Below are 21,080 nucleotides of genomic sequence, written 5' to 3'. Positions count from 1 at the left end.
TTAGAATTTAGTATTCTCAATGCAATGGCTAAAGAAATTTATCCGTACAGAATAACAACTAGTATTGGACAGAAATCATAAGTAGCATTTTTAGATGATGACATACAAGTTTAAATAAAGTCAAGATGGCTAAGTGACTTTTCAGGACAATAAAATAGGTTTTTAGAAATTCAAAGTTAAATAAATGAAAAGGTCAAAAAGCAAAATACTTCTAAAACTGCCTTGAGCCCTAAATTGTCATAATATTTAAAAACTTAACGTTTGTTGAGACAGTCCGTCTCCTGAGATACTAACTCAGAATGAAGATACTTGTTGAAACACAATCAAATTCATTTTCTAATACTGCATAAGGTTTCCTGGAATTCTCCCAAGATCCAATCATGCCCAAGGCAACATTAACTCTACACTTGGTAAAAATTCAGTTACTTTATTCATTTTCAATTCACTATCTAGTCTCTCCTTCTCTTAAAAAATTTTGTAAAAACTTAACTACCAATTTCGAGTAAAACAGCAATGGAGCCTCTTCTTGGGTCTGGTGACACTGTTACATACCAAAGTACAGAGATTACTTTCCTGATGCTTTTGGTAATACTTTTTCCAAGAATAATTGAACTCTATGTCTATAATCAAAGCTGAATTCACATAATGATGCCTCCAATTCAATAGTTTACTCTGTTATCCAAGGACCTATGCTCTTATCATCAGAAGCAAATATTTCATGGCTACATCCAAAGCGCTCAAAGGAAAAATATAATCTGACAACATAAAGAATAGTCCCCCTATAACTGTTTATTAGAATGTGAATATATTCCAAATCAGTAACTCAAAAAAAAAAAAAAATCAAGTTACAGAGCATGCATAAAATACAAAGTAGCGATTTACAAGGAGATAGTAGTATCTTCATAACCAATACACCAAAATAATAAAACGGCTACAGAGGAAAACTAAACAGACTGACCACAGCAATGCCTTCCGTGCGCCCCACACGTCATGAGCACCGCAAAAGACAGAAGATTAACTATGAAACATAGTAATCTAGGCAAGCCCACACACATGTATATTTTGGGGATATTCCACCATCCTGAATAGTATCACTTTAGTTGACACAACTTTCAGAACACTTCAGAGTTAAGTGCTTAATATTATCCACAAAAAAATAAAACTAAATATTAGTGTGCACATTTCAGAATGAAAAATGAGTTGCTCCATTGATTTCAATAATGTAGTGGAAGAAAACTTTCAGGTCTGTACAATGCCTAAATGCATTCTATTTAAACTCAAGGTGCTATTTCATCTTACATATACTAAAAGAATACATGCCTTTAAGTGGTACCACTTGAGCAGAAATTAACCTCTCTTGTATTCTTTAACATACCGAAACCAGATATTTAACTGGACTATATTCCATAATATACTACAAAACTCAAAAATCAGCTTTGTTAAAATAATTATCCATGCCTGCTGGGTGGCTATGGTGGTAAAACTAGGTTGCATTTACTGGAAGGTTTTAAGACAAAATTAACACTTAGCCATTGGATACTAAGAGCATTAAACCAGTTATTGCCTGAGCAATAAAATGCCACATAATATACTGCTGGGAAATTAGATAAGTTAAATGACTTGGGCTACCTGATTACTGTAACAGAGGCACCTCAGATGGAATTCCACCAGTCTCTCCAGTTGCCAGCCTGCCAGGCAGCATTGTGTAACTTATGGCCCCATAACTATGCTACTACTGAAATCATCACAGTCTTTTGTGTTTATTAAGATAATTCTTGTCCAGAAAAAAGTGTTCCCCCCTCTCTAATCAACTTTTATGTTTACAAAAATTAAAAAACAAAATTTACTAAACTACATAACCCTATTAAGGCATTTTAGAAATTGACTTCCAAAATAATGGAAAATTTATAAGCTCTCAAAATTCTGCTATGTTTATAGGGCAATTCTTAGATTTATGGAAATATACTCTGCACTGAGAGAAGAGTGTGTTAATTATAAGCTCCTCTGTGGCAAAATGATAGCTTATTTCTACAGTCTTCTTAATTTGATTTAATCATGACCAGTAGGTCTGAGCTTCAAGGGATCAAGTTCTATTATGTCCTACAGTGACAGCTTCCATGATGAAAAGTAAACAATAATTGAGGAATCCAAACATTCAGTTTATTAAACTAAGGCTAGTGAAGCCATAGCATGAAAAAAGCTGCAGTCATTCGGGACAAATGGATGATTTTATAAAGCTAAAATCAAAAGACTTGAGACATGGAAAAATTCGTAAGTATGAGGAAGTAATAAAACACAAAAATGACCACAAGAATTACAAATATATTTAAATCTCAGACCTGGGAATTGGACTATACACAGCCTTCTAGGGGAGAAGAAAAACGCCTTATATGTTCTGACAGCACTGCACCTTTGGCTTGTTTTCAGTGGTTGGTGGAACATGAATAGGAACCACATTGTTGCTTGGAGACATGTCATTTTCACGTCTGTCTGACATTTGCTTCTGAGAAACAATGCGGTATATCTCTGAGGGGAAAAAAAAGAAACAGCAACACTCACTGTGAACAGACCCATAAATCAGTGATTAAAAATAAAAGATACACAGAGGTAGAAGTTATATTCACAAGAGAAAAAAAATGCAAATAAACTGAACAGAGACTGCATATACTCAAAGCTCTTTTTTCAACCAGCCACTGATCAGTCAACCCATTATTTCACAATTTCCCTTAAGGTAAGAACAGAAATAAAGGCTTTCCATTCCAGAGGGAAAGGTTTACCGATCAGTTAAATAAATCTTGGTCTGACGAAATTATACAGTTTATGGGCTTAGATCTAAATTTCTACCCTTATCAAAAAACCTACATATATTGACAATGTACCACAGAAAAATATTTAAATCTGCATTATCAGACCCAGTAGGTATTTCTGTATGTAGTGAAGCATACAACTGCACAGACAAGTCAAAACCCCAAAATCCCAAAGAACTCTTGGAAAAGAAGAATGGAAAGATAATGTTTATCAATGCCTCCTGAACTAAAGTTAAATTGCAATGAGATAATTATTCAAAACAGGCAACTTAAGATTTTCTATGACACTTAGCAAAACTAACTGTTTAGCATCCATCTCTTCCACTAAATGTCCCCTGCCGTATCAGTAAGCAAAAGATGCTGGGGCCATCGGCTACCACACCCACCCCCTCTCCCCAGTGAAGCGCCCTGAGGGAATTGAGGATGGGGAAAAGTAATATACTGGCACTAGCTAGTTAAGGTGCATATCAAAAGAATGATTTCACACTTCACATACATAGAAAAGCCCTAAACTCATTAACTTGAGATGTCTGGTTTTCTTCCGTTTTGAATCCAGACTACCTGATTTTGTTCCAAAGCCTCCTATATATTCTGGTTCCTCTCCTAACTCTTCTGAACAGTTCCTCAGAGCTATCTGAGAGGCTGCCTCCTGGACTTAAGGCCTCAGCAAGTCCACCAAATAAAAAATATAATTCTCAACTTCAGATTATGCCTTTTTTCAATCAACAAACTATAAGGACCAAAACTGTATCTACCTTATTCACTGCTGTATCCTCAGCATATTAGGTTGGTACAAAAGTAATTGTAGTTTTGCACTGTTGAACTTTGTCATCTGATATTGGAACACATTCTTAAATAAATGTGGTTATGTTATCAGTTCAGTTGCTCAGTCATGTCCAACTCTTTGTAACTCCATGGACGGCAGCACACCAGGCTTCCCTGTCCATCACCAACTCCCGGAGCTTGCTCAAACCCATGTCCATCGAGTTGGTGATGCCATCCAACTACCTCATCCTCTGTTGTCCCTGTCTCTTCCTACCTTCAAGCTTTCCCAGCATCAGGGTCTTTTCCAATGAGTCAGTTATTCGTATCAGTGGCCAAAGTATTGGAGCTTCATCTTCAGCATCAGTCCTTCCAGTGAACATTCAGGACTGATTTCCTTTAAGATGGACTGGTTTGATCTCCTTGCTCAAATGTTATGTTATATATCATTTTAATGTGCATTTCTTGTATTTCTTTTTTTTGGCTAATGACTTATTACTTGCTATTTATATTATATTTATTTTAGACTTGGCAAATGTTAGACAAAAAGTAAATTTGAGCGACTTTCTTATTCAAGTTCAAAATGGGTCGCAAGGCAGTGGAGACAGCTCGCAATGTCAACAACGTGTTTGGCCTAGGAACTGCTAACGAACGTACAGTGCAGTGGTGGTTCAAGGAGTTTTGCAAAGGAGACGAGAGCCTTGAAGATGAGAACCACAGTGGCTGACCATTAGAAGTTGACAATGACCAATTGAGAGGATCATCGAAGCTGATCCTCTTACAACTACACGAGAACTTGCTAAAGAACTCAACATCGACTCTATGGTCATTCAACATTTGAAGCAAACTGGAAAGGTGAAAAAGCTCAGTAAGTGGGTGCCTCATGAGTGGACTGAAAAATTTAAAAAATCATCGTTTTATAGTGCCTTCTCCTATTCTAAGCAACAACAACAAACCATTTCTCCATCAGAAATTGTGACATCTGACGAAAAGTGGATTTCAGATGACAACCAATGACAACCAGCTCAGTGACTGGACCTAGAAGCTCCAAAGCACTTCCCAAAGCCAAACTTACACCAAAAAATGGTCATGGTCACTGTTTGGTGGTCTGCTGCCAGTCTGATCCACTACAGATTCCTAAATCCCAGTGAAACTATAATATGTGAGAAGCATGCTCAGCAGTTAGATGAGATGCAGGGAAAACTGAAGGCAGCATCAGTCAACAGGATGGGCCCAATTCTTCCCCAAGACAAAGCCCGACCGCATATCGCACCACCAAACACTTCAAAAGTTGAACAAACTGGGCTATGGAACTTTAGCCTCATCTGCCATATTCACCTGACCTCGCAACAACTGATTACTACTTCAAGCATCCTGAAAATTTTTTTCCAGGAAAGTGCTTTCACAACCAGCAGGATGCAGAAAATGCCCTCCAAGAGTCTGTTAAATCCCAAAGCACAGATTTTTACACTACAGGAATAAAAAACACTTATTTCTCATTGAAAAAAATGTGTTGATTGTAATGGTTCCTATTTTGATTAATAAAGATGTGTTTGAGCCTAGTTATAATGACTTAAAATTCACAGTCCAAAACTGCAATTACGTTTGCACCAACGTATAGTAGGGGATTGATAACTAAGTACATGAATAAATTATTATTAAATTCCCCTATAGCAAGTTATTGTTGTTCAATTGCTAAGTCATACCCAACTCTTTGCGACCCTATAGGCTGCAGCATGCCAGGCTTCTCTGTCCTTCACTATCTCCTGGAGTTTGCTCAAAATCATGTCCTACAGTAAGTATCCTTATTTAATAAATAATTGTATTTTTAATAAATTGATCTTACAGTGCACTGCCTAAAAGTAGCTCCCGCTGACTATCTAAACTCCTTACAAACAAAGAATGTATCTTCCTTTGTTTTCACAGTGCTTCCTCAGAAAAGTAAGGGAATTCTAAAAATGGGACAAATTGACATGATACGACTCCTATTATGCGGTACTGTGAAGTATAACATATTCCTATGAATGACACCTATGTATTCCTACCAAAAAATGTTTAAAATGAAGTTATCATGAGGAAATAATGAGATAAATCCAGACCGAGGGACATTCTAATAGGACAACTGGCCAAGATTCTTTTTTGGCTGTGCCAGGTCTTGGTTGAAGCATATCTTTAGTTGCAGCATGTGTGATCTAGTTCCCAGAACCAGGGATCAAAGCCAGGCCCCAATGCACGGGGAGCACAGAGCCTGAGTCACTGGACAAGGGAATTCCCTTGGCCAAGACTCTCAACAAAAGTTAGTCACAAAATACATTAAAAATTGAGAACAAATGCTTTAGATGTGGGCTATGGCCCATCTATTTATATTAAATATGCATTAACCACCTATTTAAATAAATAAAATTTAAAATCCAATTCCTCAGTCCAGTAGCCATGTTTCAAGTGCTTAATAACAACCTATAGTCAGTGGCTACCCTATTCAGTACCCAAATATGTAACGATTCCATTAATGCAATGTGTTTTCCTTGACCGGATCCTAGGTTTAAACTGTAAAAACCAAATCTGTAAAACACAAATCTGAAATATAACTTGCACATTAGATAATACTACATGAACATAAAGTTCTTGGATACATGATATTGTGATTATTTTAATACAAAGTTATGGGGTAAAAAAACAGAGAAGCAGAATCATCTTTTCAAAATGTCCAAGAACACAGCAACCAAATGCAATGTACAAACATCATTTGGATTCTAGTTTCAACTACTGAAATTTGAGACAGGAAATTTTAATATTGTTTGGGTAATAGAGGACAATAAGGAATTACTGCCAATTTTTAAGTGGTTTTGTTGTTATGGGTTTAAATTCTATCTTTTAGATATACAGCATGAAATGTTTACAAATGAAATGATATAATACCTGGAATTTGTTTCAAAACAATGGGGGTGGCAGTAGCTGTTAAGAAAGACAGGCTCTGAACTGATGGTTATTGATGGCTACATGGGAGCTCATGACAGTATCCTACTTTTGGCATGCTGAGAACTTTCCATAACAAAAAGTTAAAGGAAAGAAAATACATTAACTAAATTAATACTTTTTTTTTCCAAATTAAAAACTAATGTTCCTAAAGCTGAACAAGAGCAAACTATAATCAACTGTATATGTAAACTAACAAAGACACTGACAGCTAATGTACCTTTTCTTGTGCTTTTCTGGGGGAGCGGGTGGCTAAAATTTATGCTTTTAAAAGGTTGACAGTGGCTCAAAGAACCAAGAGAAAAAAATGAGATTATAGTAAACACTACTTACTGACCTGAGTGTTTTTTTTTTTTTTAAAGGACACGAAGGCAGAGCCTTCATTTACATTCTTTTCATTAAAAGGGGATGGGACCAGAGTATGTCAAGGGTAAAAAGGAAAAATCGATCAGTCAGGCGAGTGATTAGGACTAAAGATAACCATCAACTTACTATGAAACTAGACTCTTCAGTCTTTATTATGTTTTCTCTCTAATCCCAAACTGCATGGGGCCTCTTCTTCAAGTACAAATGATTAAATGAGACCCTCTATAAATTTAACTTCTTTACAAGTGGTTTTGAATGTTGTTAGGGGAACCAAAACAAAAAATATTTTACAGGTTCTTACATGAAAAGCAAATACTGGAAAAGAGGGAAAAGCAGAGTTCTCAGAGAACACAGAAAGGTAAATAATTAAAGAGATCTCATTGTAAGGAAATAAATTTGAGCAGCATTATAAAACTGCCTGCAAGTACTACATACTGTTTGGTAGAAATGGATTACTCCTACATTGCTCCAGTCACCAAAAAGATGCCAACCAAGGCAGTGAAGAAACTGCTGATCAGAAAATGAGGAGAAAATTTTCTCTCAGGTAGAATGGGCACTAAAAAGCCACAAAAGTAATTTACTTAACATCTCTTGTGGCTGGATGTGTCACTTGGAAAAAAACTTTGATAAGAAAATAGGAAGCAGGTACCTTCCAGCTGGGATCTGGTTAAGGAAGGTTATTTAAGTGGGAGAAGGGGTACAGGACTAAACCAGCTAAACCAGATGCAAATACTTTTCTCTATAAAGGGCATGTTCTCCTTTGGAACAAACTGTATGTGATAAACCAATTCCTGTGCAGACCCTTTTCAAGAAATCCAAAGGACAGGTAAGGTTAAAAAGAAGGAACTCTGCTTTCGTTCTTACATTAGGATCTCTTGTAGGAGATCTAAATAGAAAGTAAAATGTTAATATAAAATAGCTTTAAATATAACCAAATAAAGTTAAATAAAAGACATATGCCTATTTCTACTCTAATGAAGTATTTATCAAGATGCAAAGTAAATTCTAAGTTACACGCAATAGTTTCAAACTGGTGAATAAAAAAAGCTAAAATTCCTCAGTCCTTCCAAAACTTGTGAAAATAAGAGACCTGAATTATCCTATTAATACTACAGCTCACATTAGAATTTATTAATACTTCTTCAAACCCACTGCTTATGATACAAGTTTCCTGAAGGTCAAAAATGCTTCAATTTGAGTTATTTAAAAGGCTGCCACATGCAAAGAACCGAAGCTACTATGCCTGATTAAAAGATCCTCACTACTCCAATAAAATTAATGTCTGAAAACTCTAGTCCCACTTTTAAGAGACAATATGCTAAATGAATTAAAATTCTTTCAACTGGGAATTCCCTGGCGGTCCAGTGGTTAGGACTCTGCACTTCCACTGCAGGGGCAAAGGTTCAATCTCAGGCTGGGGAACTAAGATCCTGTTAGCCAGGCCACAGGACCAAAAAATTCTTTACCACAGAATTTAGTCTCCATACTACAAAGATGGCTTGGACTTATTAGTCACATAGAGAAACCTGGCAGACACCATAACCAACATCACCAGTTTTTAATAAGACAAACCAATATTGTTAGCCTCCTGATATGATGCATTGAGAACACTTTGTGATATTCCTGCTGAAAGCAAATAACCAGAACTGAATCAAACAGAAACATCAGACAAACCCAAATTGAGGGACATGACAAAATAACTGACCCATACACTTCAATAAATGTCAATAAACCAAAAGACAGACTGAGGAACTATTCCAGATTAGAGGAGACTGAAGAGTTATGATAACTGAATGCAATGTATGATCTGATCAGATTGTCTTTTGCTAATAAGGACACAACTGGAACAGTTGGCAAAATCTGAATAAGATCTGTAGCTTAACCATGGTGAGGCACGATTACCTCTCTTTTGACCACTATACTGTGACTATGAGATACTATATCCTTGTTTTTAGGAAAATACACACTGAAAAAAAGCTCCTAGGGATAACAAGCAGAATGCCTGTCACTCTCAAATGGTACAGCAAAACAAAACAGAACAGTATTGTTTATATATCTAGAGAGAGGAAGAAAAAGAATAAAGTGTGCTAAAATTCCTCAATATCTGAGGAATATAGGTTAAGAGTATTTGCAAATACTTGTACCACTATTGCAACCTTAAGTCTGAAATTGTCAAAATTCAAATTAAAAAGAAAAAATAATACAGTATGGAAGTATGGATTAATAACATCGCTTAATGAACTTGAAGATGAAAGAAAACAAAGCTGTACTGAAATTTAGAGGCTATGCAATGTATCAGACTCACTCATGCACTAACCAACTACCTCCTAAAAATACCATCAGCAAAATTATGTCATGAAGTTACTGTCAAATTCACAGATATCAAGAATGGCATGGGTCTATTCTAAAATAAGCAACACAAATTAACTTTGAAGTAACAATGGAAATACATTTTCTAATATATAATTTTGCATCTTAAAAAGTAAAAAGCTATTTTTTTCTTCCAGTAACATCAAAATACAATATAAATACACCCTTAATACTGTTAACCTGTACGTCAGAATTAAACCTAAATGAGAGTACAGTTCTATTTCCTGTTTTTTCTATGCATTAATACTCCCATTAGTATACAGAAAAGTTTAGATCCTAACACTTGCAAAACACAGATTTCCCTGGCCATAAGCAGTGATCTCTGATCCTACAAATCAACACTGAAATTTATTGCAGGAAGTTGAGGAAGTAGTGACTAGAGAGAGGAAAAGTGGTAATAAGTGAAGCTTTTGTTTGCTTTCAAGCAATATTAACTAAGCAGTAACAAAAGCTTAACCGAGAGTGAATTTTAAGAGAAACAGCCAGATGTTCATCATTCAGGACAAAACAGTTCAATTTTAAGTACAATATATATCACTGCTTATTGATTAGTTCATGTTTGAATGGATCATAAGTTCGATGCTACAAAATGACACATAAAATTGTTAGCCACAGATGAAAACAAAACACTTGGCCTCATTTTCACTAAATAAATGGGCTAGAAATTGAGATCGGAATGGGCTAGAATTATAACAGATTTGATGGGACGTAAAAAATAACCCATCAAGGACTGACTAAAGTTTTTTCAAATGAGCTTTCTCAGAGGGCTTAAGACGATGAAGATGAGTCACATCTTAAAACACTGAATCTTAGGACCAGGGAGGTTCACTGACTTTAACTACAGAGCAAATGAGAGCAAAGTGGTAAAAGGTAAAACCTACAACTCCTGGGTCTCAATTTAGTATTCAACACATTGACTCAAGAGAAACCACACAAGTGCTTAAAATGAAAAAAACAAGATTTGAAGACATATTGCATATTCAATCAAATCTTGCCTGCTTGAAACAATCTGCAGTGAAAGTTGACCCAAAGATTTTTTTTTTAAAAAAAGCTACTGTGTCCAAAGACTGTTTATCCAACCCTAGCACCAGTCCTTTACTATTTTTCTGATAAAAGAATTACAATAAAATAGATATGTAAATCATCAATATAGTTTATTTTTAATGAGTTTTTTTTTCATACCTTAATTGCTACTTAGCTAATATCAAATGTTTACAATGTACCAGGCGCAGTTAAGTATTTTACATGTACGGAACTCACTTATTTTTGGAGTCTAGATTTCCAATGACAGTCAATTCTTTTCTATGTATTAGGTTACAGAGACAAAACCTTTTCACTCACAACATTAACAGTCAAGTCAAATTATACCACAAGGTATTTATAAATACAAGCCCTCTCTTGAAAAGAAAATAACCAAACTCCCAAAACATATTTCAACTTTACATATGAAGAAATTAAGGCCTAGAAAGGTTAAGTAACTTGCCTAACATAGAGAGCTCATTAGTAAGTGAAGGAGCCAACACTAGAACACAAGTCAGGCTTCCAAGCCCTAAAGTTCCTAAACCCTAAGTTTTATTCCCTACGTTTTTACAGTAAAATAAGACAATATTTAAAAGCTAAAGGGCTTCCCTGGTGACTCAGATGGTGAAGAACCTACTTGCAATGCGGAAGACCTGGGTCCTATCCCTGGGTCAGGAAGATCCCCTGGAGAAGGGAATGGCAACCCACTCCAATATGATTGTCCAGAGAATCCCAGGGACAGAGGAGCCTGGCAGGCTACAGCCCACGGGGTCATTAAGAGTCAGACACGACTGAGTGACTAACACTTTACAAGTTAAAATCTGCTGGCCTCTAATACAAGTGCTGCATACCAAGAATAAAATCTTGTTACATTATAATTCTCATTTACTTAACCATTTCTCCATATATACTTTTTAGCACATTGCATAAGAGCACTATATATTAAGACTACACTCTTAAATTATGAATTCTTAGAAATAATATACATTTTTAAAGTACTTTGTATTTATTAGACTTCCCTGTAGCTCAAATGGTAAAGAATCCGCCTACGATGCAGGAGACCAGGGTTTGATTTCTGGGTCGGGAAGATGCTCTGGAGAAGGGAATGGCAATTCACTCCAGTATTCTTGCCTGGAGAACCCTATGGACATAGATGCCTGGCGGGCAACAGCCATGGGGTTGCAAAGAGTCAGACATGACTGAGTGACTAACACACACACATTTATTAGAGGATTAAGATTAAACTTTCAGATAAATTGTTCATTCTATTCAAGTGAGGGTAAATATGCTCAGTTGCTCAGTCGTGTCTGACTTTGCAACCCCATGGACTATAGCCTGCCATGCTCCTCTGTCCATAACATTTCCCAGGCAAGAATACTGGATAGTGGGTTGCCATTTCCTCCTTGAGGGGATCTTCCTAACCCAGGGATCTCACTCCCATCTCCTGTGTCTCCTGCATTGGAAGGTGAATTCTTTACCACTGAGCCACCTGAAAATCTCCAAATTTGAGTCACTATAAATAAAATATTCTCTTACCCCTGAGGTTGACATGGTCTACACATCTACATTCCAAAAGACCATGAATTTTATTTCTTTTCCACTACTTTTAAGAACTTTTCAATATGTAATCACTGGCTGATTTTCTCCACAGGTGACACTTTGCTTCCTTTTTTTTTTTTTTTAATAGGAATTTAGGTTTATTACTGAAGCATCTAGAAGTGACCCTGGATATCTTTGAGGCAGGTACTAGAGGGCTTATGCTTTGTCATGTCCTCATCACAAAATAAGTAGAGGTTATTTATCAGTTTGTGTCAGTTTACTTCTTATACAATAATAAATCATGAGAGAATTTTACCTTTTGTTCCCTAAGTTTTTAAGAATATGTATTTTCCTAGGTGCTTCTATTAACACATCAGAACCAAGAATACCTTTTCTTTACTGAATTTCAAAAGGGCATTCATCTTTCCATAAATGGGATTTCAGTATTTATCTTATAAAAAAGTACCATTAAGTACTGTTTTGTGCTTATGACCAGGAAGCATGGTATGCACAGACTAAAGTAATAACAGAAGTGAACGTGTTATTTTCAAAGTGTTTTTCCCACTATAAACCAGATGAATTAGGATGACTGAAGTTCAGCAAGCAAGGGTTGTAACTACAGTACCTCTCAAATGATAGTCATTCTCAGTGTGATTTTATAGTTTAGTTTTCTGATTAATTTGTTTAAATTACCTTTCTATTACTTCTAATTCCCACTGGTCTAATCTAAAAATGCGAGTCTTACCTGTCAAGATTGTCTGAAATGCAGCTTCCACGTTTGTAGAGTCTAGAGCAGATGTCTCAATGAATGACAAACCATTTTTTTCTGTAGGGAGACACAAAACTTCAGTTTTGTCAAATTTAAAAATACAAGGGACGTAATACACTCAGACCTTCAAAAGGAAAATAACAGAACTTTTTAAACCCCAGGTTCTCCCCCACTTCTTGAGCAATAAGAACACCATGCTACTTCCACTTTAGTAGATTAAAAATGAGAATTTTCATTGGCTTCTTAATTAAAACAAACACTTGCTACATCTAAATACTACCATTAATAATGAATAACACTGGGCATAATGCAGTAAACTTATCAAATACCCAGCAAATTTCATCCCTTACTGAGCTCCTCCCTAACACATAGCTATGCTATGAACAAGGGTGGGTATATGTGATTCACTTAGAATTCTGTTACTGTATTGTCTGAAACAAAGCTTCTTGACTAGAAAACTGAAAATTTTATTCACAGCATAATCAACAGTGAAAGCTCACAACTTGCACTAGTCAAGAATGTACAATGTTGCCCTCTGGTAGGCTGCCCCTACCAATACAGAGTCAAGATAGGCACATTCTCTATTAAGCCAAAAAAGTTGTAACTCCAAAGCAGCTACATCCCTGTTGGTCCTTTACATTCCCTGGGCCACTACTTTCCAGATCCACATAGAACATGTCTTGGTAAAACAAAGACATAATGGAAAAAGACAAGAAGCACAGAATAAACATAGATTTTATCTACCACTTCCAGGGAGAGAAAAGATAGTATTTATACTCAATTTTTGGCAGCAAAAACTCAATACTACAGGTCTAATAACTCAAAGTTAAGCAAGAGAGTCATACAGTCATCATACACTTTCAAAACAATACTTGTTAAGCATTCATGTTTACCTTTCCAAAACTGTTGCAACCCATTACCCTCATTGGAAGGGTCATGAAAACTGCAAGAAATACAGAAGCATGGTAATATCATAGAATTCGTACCACTAACCTGCAAAAGCTCTTGCTTCATCTGTAGGCACTGCCCTGAGATGGCGCAAATCACTCTTATTGCCCACAAGCATGATAACAATGTTACTATCAGCATGATCTCTTAGTTCTTTCAGCCATCGCTCTACATTTTCATATGTGAGATGTTTAGCAATGTCATAAACCAATAAGGCACCTACAGCTCCACGATAGTATCTGAAAACAGAAAAATGTATTTAACTATTAGAAAACAACCGTAAGATGGGAGAGAACACCAGAAAAGACTAAGTATATGAACTATATATATATATATATATATACACACACACACACACACACTCTCTCACGTATTTTTTTAAACACACAAATTTTAGAATCCTAACACAGGAATTCTTTAAAGGAAACAAAACGGTACCTTTTTCCAATACCAAAAGTCAGCTAATCCACTTTGGCAGCTATTTCACAGAACTTAGAAATGCTGAGAGACTTCCCTGGTGGTCTAATGGTTAAGAATCCGCCTACCAATGCAAGGGACACTGGTTTGATCCCTGGTCTGGGAAGATTCCACATGGTGTGGAGCAACTAAGCTCATGAGCCGCGTGCTGCAACCAGAGTGCCGTGCATGCAGCAATGAGGACCCAGCACAGCCAAAAATAAATAAATAAAATTAAAACAAAGAAAACAAATGCTGAGACTTACGCTGATGTTATAGCACGGTATCGTTCTTGCCCTGCCGTGTCCCATATCTGTGCCTTTATTGTTTTCCCATCAACCTGGATGCTTCTTGTTGCAAACTCTACTCCAATGGTGCTCTTGCTTTCAAGATTAAACTCATTTCGAGTAAATCGAGACAGGAGATTACTCTTTCCAACACCAGAATCTCCAATAAGAACAACTAAAAAGACAAAGTACTTAATGTCAGATAGATGAGGCACACATATTCAGAATACCATCATGTTTTAAAGCAAAAAAGACAGGGCATCTGATTTTTAAAAAAGGAATGAGGGTTAGGGAGGAAGAGTTGAATGCCCATGTTACCAATCGATAAAATCAATTTATTCTTTTTAACATGTTTCTACCTGCATAGTGACTTCCACACATCATCTACTTAGCACAGATAAAGTATCCTGTCTTACAAATGCAAATATTAATCATAGGTCTACTAGGCACTGATGACGGGCTAATGCATTAATTTAACAATCAACATTATACCAACCTTATTATCTTACAAGGTTATAACTTGAAAGATAAATCCTAAACCACATGAACAATCTGTGATATGAAAATGTATCAGACATGAAAGCAACAAAGGATGTTAGTGCCCTAAGTATGTTCTACTTAGTTTCATCAAAGCCTGGGTGTGACGTCAGGACTCATACCTAGGCAAAATGAATCCCATTTAACACAGTAGGCAGCAAGTTTACAAACTTTGCCACCCAGATCACAGAAACTACAATGACCCTCTCATGGTTACATTTATCAGACTAGCAGGAAACTAGAGACATCTCCAAAATCAAGGAGCTCTAGAAAGCTGACTAATAATTCTGATTTAGTCTGAGTCAAAGGCAAAGCAAGTCATAACTTTCACTAATGACTTAAAAAAGAAGAAACAGGTTTGACTGATTAGATGAATTTATTTCCTCTGATTACCACAGGAGATAAGTTTATTTTCAAGCTAAATACAGTGGATTCTTTCTCACCTAAGGTGATATCACACTTCAAAAACAATGGGGAAACAGGCAGTTAACTTGTTTTAAAGCATTTCTATCTGAATTTAAAGAGCAAAATGAGTTCACAGGTTTACAGAATCTGAGCTTGATAACATTTTTTCCTTGGTAGAAGTTTTTTATCAGTGTTTCAGAAAATATTATGCTTATTCCTACTGTTGACTGCTAATGCATCTTCTTAGTTCTTACTAGCTAACTGATTTATTAGATACCAGGAACAGATAATCAAACATTCAAGAGTAACACCAAGGAACAAGACCATGCCTTATTAAAGAGACTGGTATTTCGGGGGGAGGGGGACATGGCAAGGGAAGTAAAAACTGTGAGAGCTCACTGCACTCAGGTCAGAGGGCACAGTCCATTATGCATGCAGCCCTTCCTTGCCACAAGAACGGATATAAGCTGGCCCCTGGATAGTCTCGGAGAGAGTACATTACCAAATGCATATCTTTCTGGCTTCCTCTATCAGCTGATTCAGCAAAAAATCACCCAGGCAGCAGTGACTCCATGCAGCAAAAGGCACAGTTATTTCCAGTTAGTCAATTAGAGAGTGTCAAAAGTAGTATGGCAAACACAGACAATACAGTAAATGCTTCTACCAGGGAAGAAGACGGTAAAGTCATATAAAAATAATGCATTTCCAATTTTATAGTATACTACAGTTGGCTCATAAGTTAGTTTTCAAGGTCCTCCATTCTAAATGTGAGGTAAAATTCCAGTTTCAGTAATAAAAGTCTACCCTATTAGCAGAGTATACTCAGTAGGGAACTAAAGTTGCCTCTCAGTTCAAAAGGCTGGATGTTCTGCTGACGACACCTCTTTTGAATCTTTCCTGGCCCCACACTAGCACTGAGGTACAAAAGCTTCACTTGAAGTAGGAATAGGAAATGGAAAAACCAAAAAGTTGAACATTTCTACTTCCAAGGCACTCAGATATATCAGACAGATGAATCAATTTAGAAACCAATCACTTAGTTTAAAGCCAAAGAGCAAGACATCTAGAGTGACACTACCAGGACTTCCCTGGTGGTCCAGTGGTTAAGGCTCCATGCCCTTCCACTGAAGGGGGCACGGGTTTGATCCCTAGTGGGGAAACTAAGATCCCAAATGCCACATGGTGCAGCCAAAAAAAATAAATAAAAATAAACAGAATGACAATGTCTTTGGAAAATAAAATAACTCAAAGAACTCTAACTCCATCCCACAAAAACTCTAGAACTTTCAAGTTTTGGTTTCTTGCCTTTTAACCTCCACTTTATCAATTATATTCTGTCTCCCCATTCTCAAATCTCTGCACTGTCATAAAGACATTTAGTGAGAACATTTTTTCCCTTGATATAACCAATTAATTTTAACATAAAAATTACTAGCACCCTTATCTGACAATAATTCAAGATACACAAATACCTTATACAGTATAAAAGTTATCTCAACTAGACATGGGCAAGGTTGACAAGAATTACAACTAGCAACTTGTTAAAGGATTATATCTTAAATGACAACAGAAGATGTCGCTTCTTCAAGAACAGCACTGCCAAGATGCTCCTGAAAAATGACACAATATGGAAAACCTCTTCTATTCAGTTACCAAATGAGAAACTGCACCAAGAAAGGTTATATCTAGGCTCACTAATAAACAAACTAGAATGGATTAAGTTACCTAAACAACTGAAAAGAATTCACTGTGATTTTAAAAAACAAAAGTTCACAGACTCAAACTTAGTTTCTAATCAAAAACAGTTTAAGACGACAATATTCAATTGTTTTTTTAAAATATGATCCACTACATGATCACATCCTATAGTTCAAGAAAGGAATTTGCAGTGACTTTCCTATACTTTTCATTACTAGTATCTTAGGTTAAAGTTCTTCCACTTTAAACATTTTATAACTGTAGCCATCTACATAACATATATATATATTTGTGTGTGTATAAGTATAAATTAAATAACAGAATCTGTATATGAAACATCTATCACATTTCTTAAATAAATCTGACAATATTCATTATCACTTGGTTAACCTCATCTAATACTAAATTTGGTTCATTATATATCAAATATTAGGCTGCTAAAAGCTATAAAAAGAATATACGCATTAACTGACCATTATTTAATAAGCATTTCCAACTCTTCAACCACATTTAGTTTTATACAGTCTGTTACAAACTAATGTACTGGACAAAAATTTCATTCAACAAATCAATCATAATATCTCAGACCTAACAGTTATAACCTGAAGTAACTGATAATTTTCACACTGGTTTATAAATAAACTTGGAGATCTTTCTACTTTCAACTATATTCATAGTCCAAACTCACCAAGAGTTTTTTTTTAAATTAAATAAGGCTGAAGTCTAGACAAGTTTTTCTAGATTCAGCAGAACTCAAATTGCTCAACCATAAGTTGTGAAAGAAAAACTATCAAGATGCAAGACAGCAAAGTTCCTATGATCAGCCCCACTAACAATCAGCTGATAGTTAATTACTACTGACCTTCAATTAGACTGAAAAGAAAATGGTGTAGACTACGTACACAGATATTTTCAGAAAATGTGACTCTGATTGAGTTAATGTCTACCACAATAGTTGTAAATAGGAACTATGATTGATTTACACTTCGCTTATATGTCTGTCCCACAAGGCCTTAATCACACTGTGTGTAAATATAGAATTAAAGTTTTTAAAATAGTCAAGCTTTAAAATTAAAATTCACCACCACCAACAGTCTCACTGTTGAGCTGAAGATTAATGTTCAAGAACAAATACATAATTTAAAATAATTCTCCTACTCTCCCCACATTACACTTCCACTTGAACCACTCCATCCTACACCAATCAGGACAGCCCTTCATTTTCAACTGATTAGAGCTACAAACTAATTTACAATTCCCTCAACTATTAAGTTTGCTAGGTTAAGTCTTCTTCCAAGTAGACAGCTGCAGCTCATCTCAGGGACTATCTACATAGAATAAAACCATTTTAAAATGAAATTATTGTTGCTTCTCTTTAAATTAAAATTGTATAAATAAGAAATTGGCTACATAATTATCACAGAAGTTAAAAAGTGACTCATATCCTGTTAAGAGCTTTTTTAAAAAGTGGAAATCTTCCTAAGCAGAATTTTTAAAAACACTCTATCAAACAGCAAAGTGTACAACAAATGAAACCAAAACCTGTGGAAATATAAAATACTTTAGAAGGCTCTAGTTTTAAGTTTCTTTACTAATACTTAAATGCTCTTCCAGGTATAGATTTAAGGTTTTAAGAAAAAAAAAAAACTGGTGAGAATCATAGTAACTTCTTTAACATTATTTGAGTTCTCAGAGAAGCTAAAACTTTACAGTCTCACTTAATTCTCACAACAGCCCTGAGATATTATTTTCTTTTTACAGATGAGGGAACTGAGGCTCAAAAAAGTCAGCTTTCCCAAGGTCACAAAGCAAATGAAAGACCTGAGTCAGTAATTTGAAACCAGGCCGGTGCGATCCCAAAGCCCTGAGCTTTCTCAATCATTGTTAGCAAGATGGTCTAAACCCAAAGCTAAGTTAAAATCCCTTAAGCCAATCCAGGGTACTAAGTATTTTTGGTGAGGAAATAACTAGGTTCTATAACCAACATTCAAGTTGTAAACCAAACAAGAGAAATCCTCTGATAGTCTATCTTGTCCTAAATTAATTACTTCAAAAGTAGACCTTATTTAAAACAACAAACCTCCCTTTAATGACTAAACCCCAGTCTCCAGGGTCTCACTTAAGTAATTTCACCAGACCTCAGAAGCCTTCAGCCAACATTATGTAAACTAATCCATGTTTCTTTTTTGTATTTGTAAAATACAAAAGTACCCTCTTCTCTGTAAACAACTTCCGACTGTCAGGTGGTGGGAGTGGATAGATACTGAAGGTACTCACTCTATAGAAAAATTTCTGGCCCAGAAGAGTAAGTGGTGGTAGGCCTATCAACCAGTAGGCCAAGTAGGCAGAGTACTGGTAAAGCAATGTTTCCTGCTTTGTTTAGTCAACCATACTTAGCACCCAGTGGCAAAGTCAGAAAGTCACTAAGCTTAACATTCTTTTTAGACTCCACCCGTCACTGTAAAGCTTTAATAGTAATGGCTTCTTCCTCCCTGGTAATGATCTTTGTTCAGCATACTACTGATGGCTGCCCTCCTAACTCAGGACCAGAGAAACAGCATCAGAGAGCGCGCATTCATCCAACAAAAAAAGCATTTAAGCATTTACTGTACTTTCCTCTGAAGGAAAACTGTACCCATTATCTCTGTTGATTAAAAAAAAAAACTATTTGGATTCTTTCCGGACTAACCAATAAGCAATTCTTTTTTTCACTCCCCATCCTCTACTATGTTTTGTCCAAGGGCACTACATGGTTCTCTATCTTATGAAAAATACTTAATTTGACCAAAGAGCACACAACTTCCCCATGCTCCCCCACCTTTGGGGAAAGGTATGCGGCCAACCAGGACGTCTCCCTTCCTGTTCTAAAAACACCAAAAGGTTGGATCCTCCCTGTGTTGCAGCAGGAAGCAACCAGTCCGTAGCGATAAAGCAAGCTATTTGTGCAGCGTACAACCTTTCCTGCTCAGGAACTGGGCCTTCAGGTCTGGCAAGGATAACAGCCACCACCCATCCGCAACCCCTAGTCTCCGGCATAGTCAAGAGTTATCCCAGGCTGGTTGCCGCTGGGTAGGGAGGGTAGGAGAAAAGAAGGTTGGGTGGGAAGTCACATCGGTCTGCCGGGTCACTGCGACAAGTGCGCGCGTGGGTGCTGGGACAATCCCTCCTGCCCTACCCCCCACCGCTGGGGTCGCACGAGCGACGTGGGAGAGCTCGTAAACTACTCGGGGAGGGAAGGCAGAAAAAGAGCTACCAATGCCGGGGGCCATGCGAGGTTTCGGACCACAAGTGTGGGGCGGGTGGGGGTGGGGCCGCCGACCCGCTCGCATTTTTAACCAGGGCCTGGCCCCAGGGACAGAAGAGGGCTAGGAGAGGCGGCTGTCCGAGGGCAGGGGAAGGGTTCGCCCGAGGGAAAAGGGAGGCAGATAAGAAAAAGATCTATATGGGAGAGTGAGCCGAAAGAAAGGTGAAGAGCGGAGGGAAGGGCCTGTCGGAGGGGCTCAGGAAGGGTGTATACCGAAGGGGAGGGGGCGCTGAACCCGAAAAGATGGATGGTGGGAGGGGCGCCCCATTAAGGGGGCCCCGGAACCAAGGGAGGAAGGAAGGCGATTTGAGAGACGGCAACCGGCCGCGAAAGGGGCGCAGGGTAGGGACCGTGAGGCTTCCTAAGGCCTCTGGGGAGGTCGCTATGAGACCGCTGTGTGGTGAGGACCCCCATCCGTGAGTGGAAGGAAAGGGGCTGAGCTGGGAGACCTCAGGACAAGCCGCACAGAGAGGACGAGCTGAGGAAGGCCGATCTCAGGGCAGGGGCAACCCGAGGGCGGGTCCCCCGGGAGTGTCCCGGGCCCCCACCCCGGACTCGAGGGAGAGTTCCAGAGCCCACGGCCTCACCTTTGAAGAGGTAGTCGTACTCGTCGTCGCGGGTGCCCATTGCGCGGCCGAGAAGCGAAGGGGCGGGAGCAGCAGTGGTACCGGTAGGACCAGGGGGCGTCGCTGCAGGGGTAACCCGAACGCCGAGCTTCAGCTGCCGGACCCGGTAAAGAACCCCTCCCTGCCGCTACGCCACTTCCGGCAGGCTCCCGCCCCTAAGGGGAAGTACTTCCGGGGCGGCGGCCCGCTCCCCACTGAGCACTATAAAGG

General features: G+C 37.6%; 1 protein-coding gene across 1 annotated transcript; it reads right to left on the bottom strand.

Moving 5' to 3' along the window:
• Nucleotides 1-769: 769 nt before the first annotated feature.
• RAB11A (RAB11A, member RAS oncogene family) lies at nucleotides 770-21,001 on the bottom strand. The gene is made up of 5 exons (XM_081513846.1): nucleotides 20,832-21,001; nucleotides 14,280-14,475; nucleotides 13,603-13,796; nucleotides 12,586-12,666; nucleotides 770-2,526 (listed from the first exon to the last, which is right to left on the bottom strand). Exons 1-5 carry the CDS (start codon nucleotides 20,869-20,871, stop codon nucleotides 2,387-2,389), a joined length of 651 nt encoding a protein of 216 aa, XP_081369972.1. The 5' UTR covers nucleotides 20,872-21,001; the 3' UTR covers nucleotides 770-2,386.
• Between the last annotated feature and the right edge of the window lie 79 nt (nucleotides 21,002-21,080).

The sequence above is a fragment of the Giraffa tippelskirchi genome, chromosome 7 (genome assembly GCF_054371585.1).
Source record: "Giraffa tippelskirchi isolate mGirTip1 chromosome 7, T2T-mGirTip1v1.2.pri, whole genome shotgun sequence".
Taxonomy (NCBI): Eukaryota; Metazoa; Chordata; class Mammalia; order Artiodactyla; family Giraffidae; genus Giraffa; species Giraffa tippelskirchi.
Note: the sequence above shows the minus strand (reverse complement) of the source record. Positions and strands in the feature narration are given on the sequence as shown.

Bases quoted from the DNA above. Each gene is read 5' to 3' on its own strand.
- RAB11A (XM_081513846.1), bottom strand. From the start codon at position 20,871: ATGGGCACCCGCGACGACGAGTACGACTACCTCTTCAAAG. The intron at 14,476-20,831 runs GTGAGGCCGTGG...TTGTCTTTTTAG, and splicing joins GTACGACTACCTCTTCAAAG to TTGTTCTTATTGGAGATTCT. The intron at 13,797-14,279 runs GTAAGTCTCAGC...TTCTGTTTTCAG, and splicing joins TACCGTGCTATAACATCAGC to ATACTATCGTGGAGCTGTAG.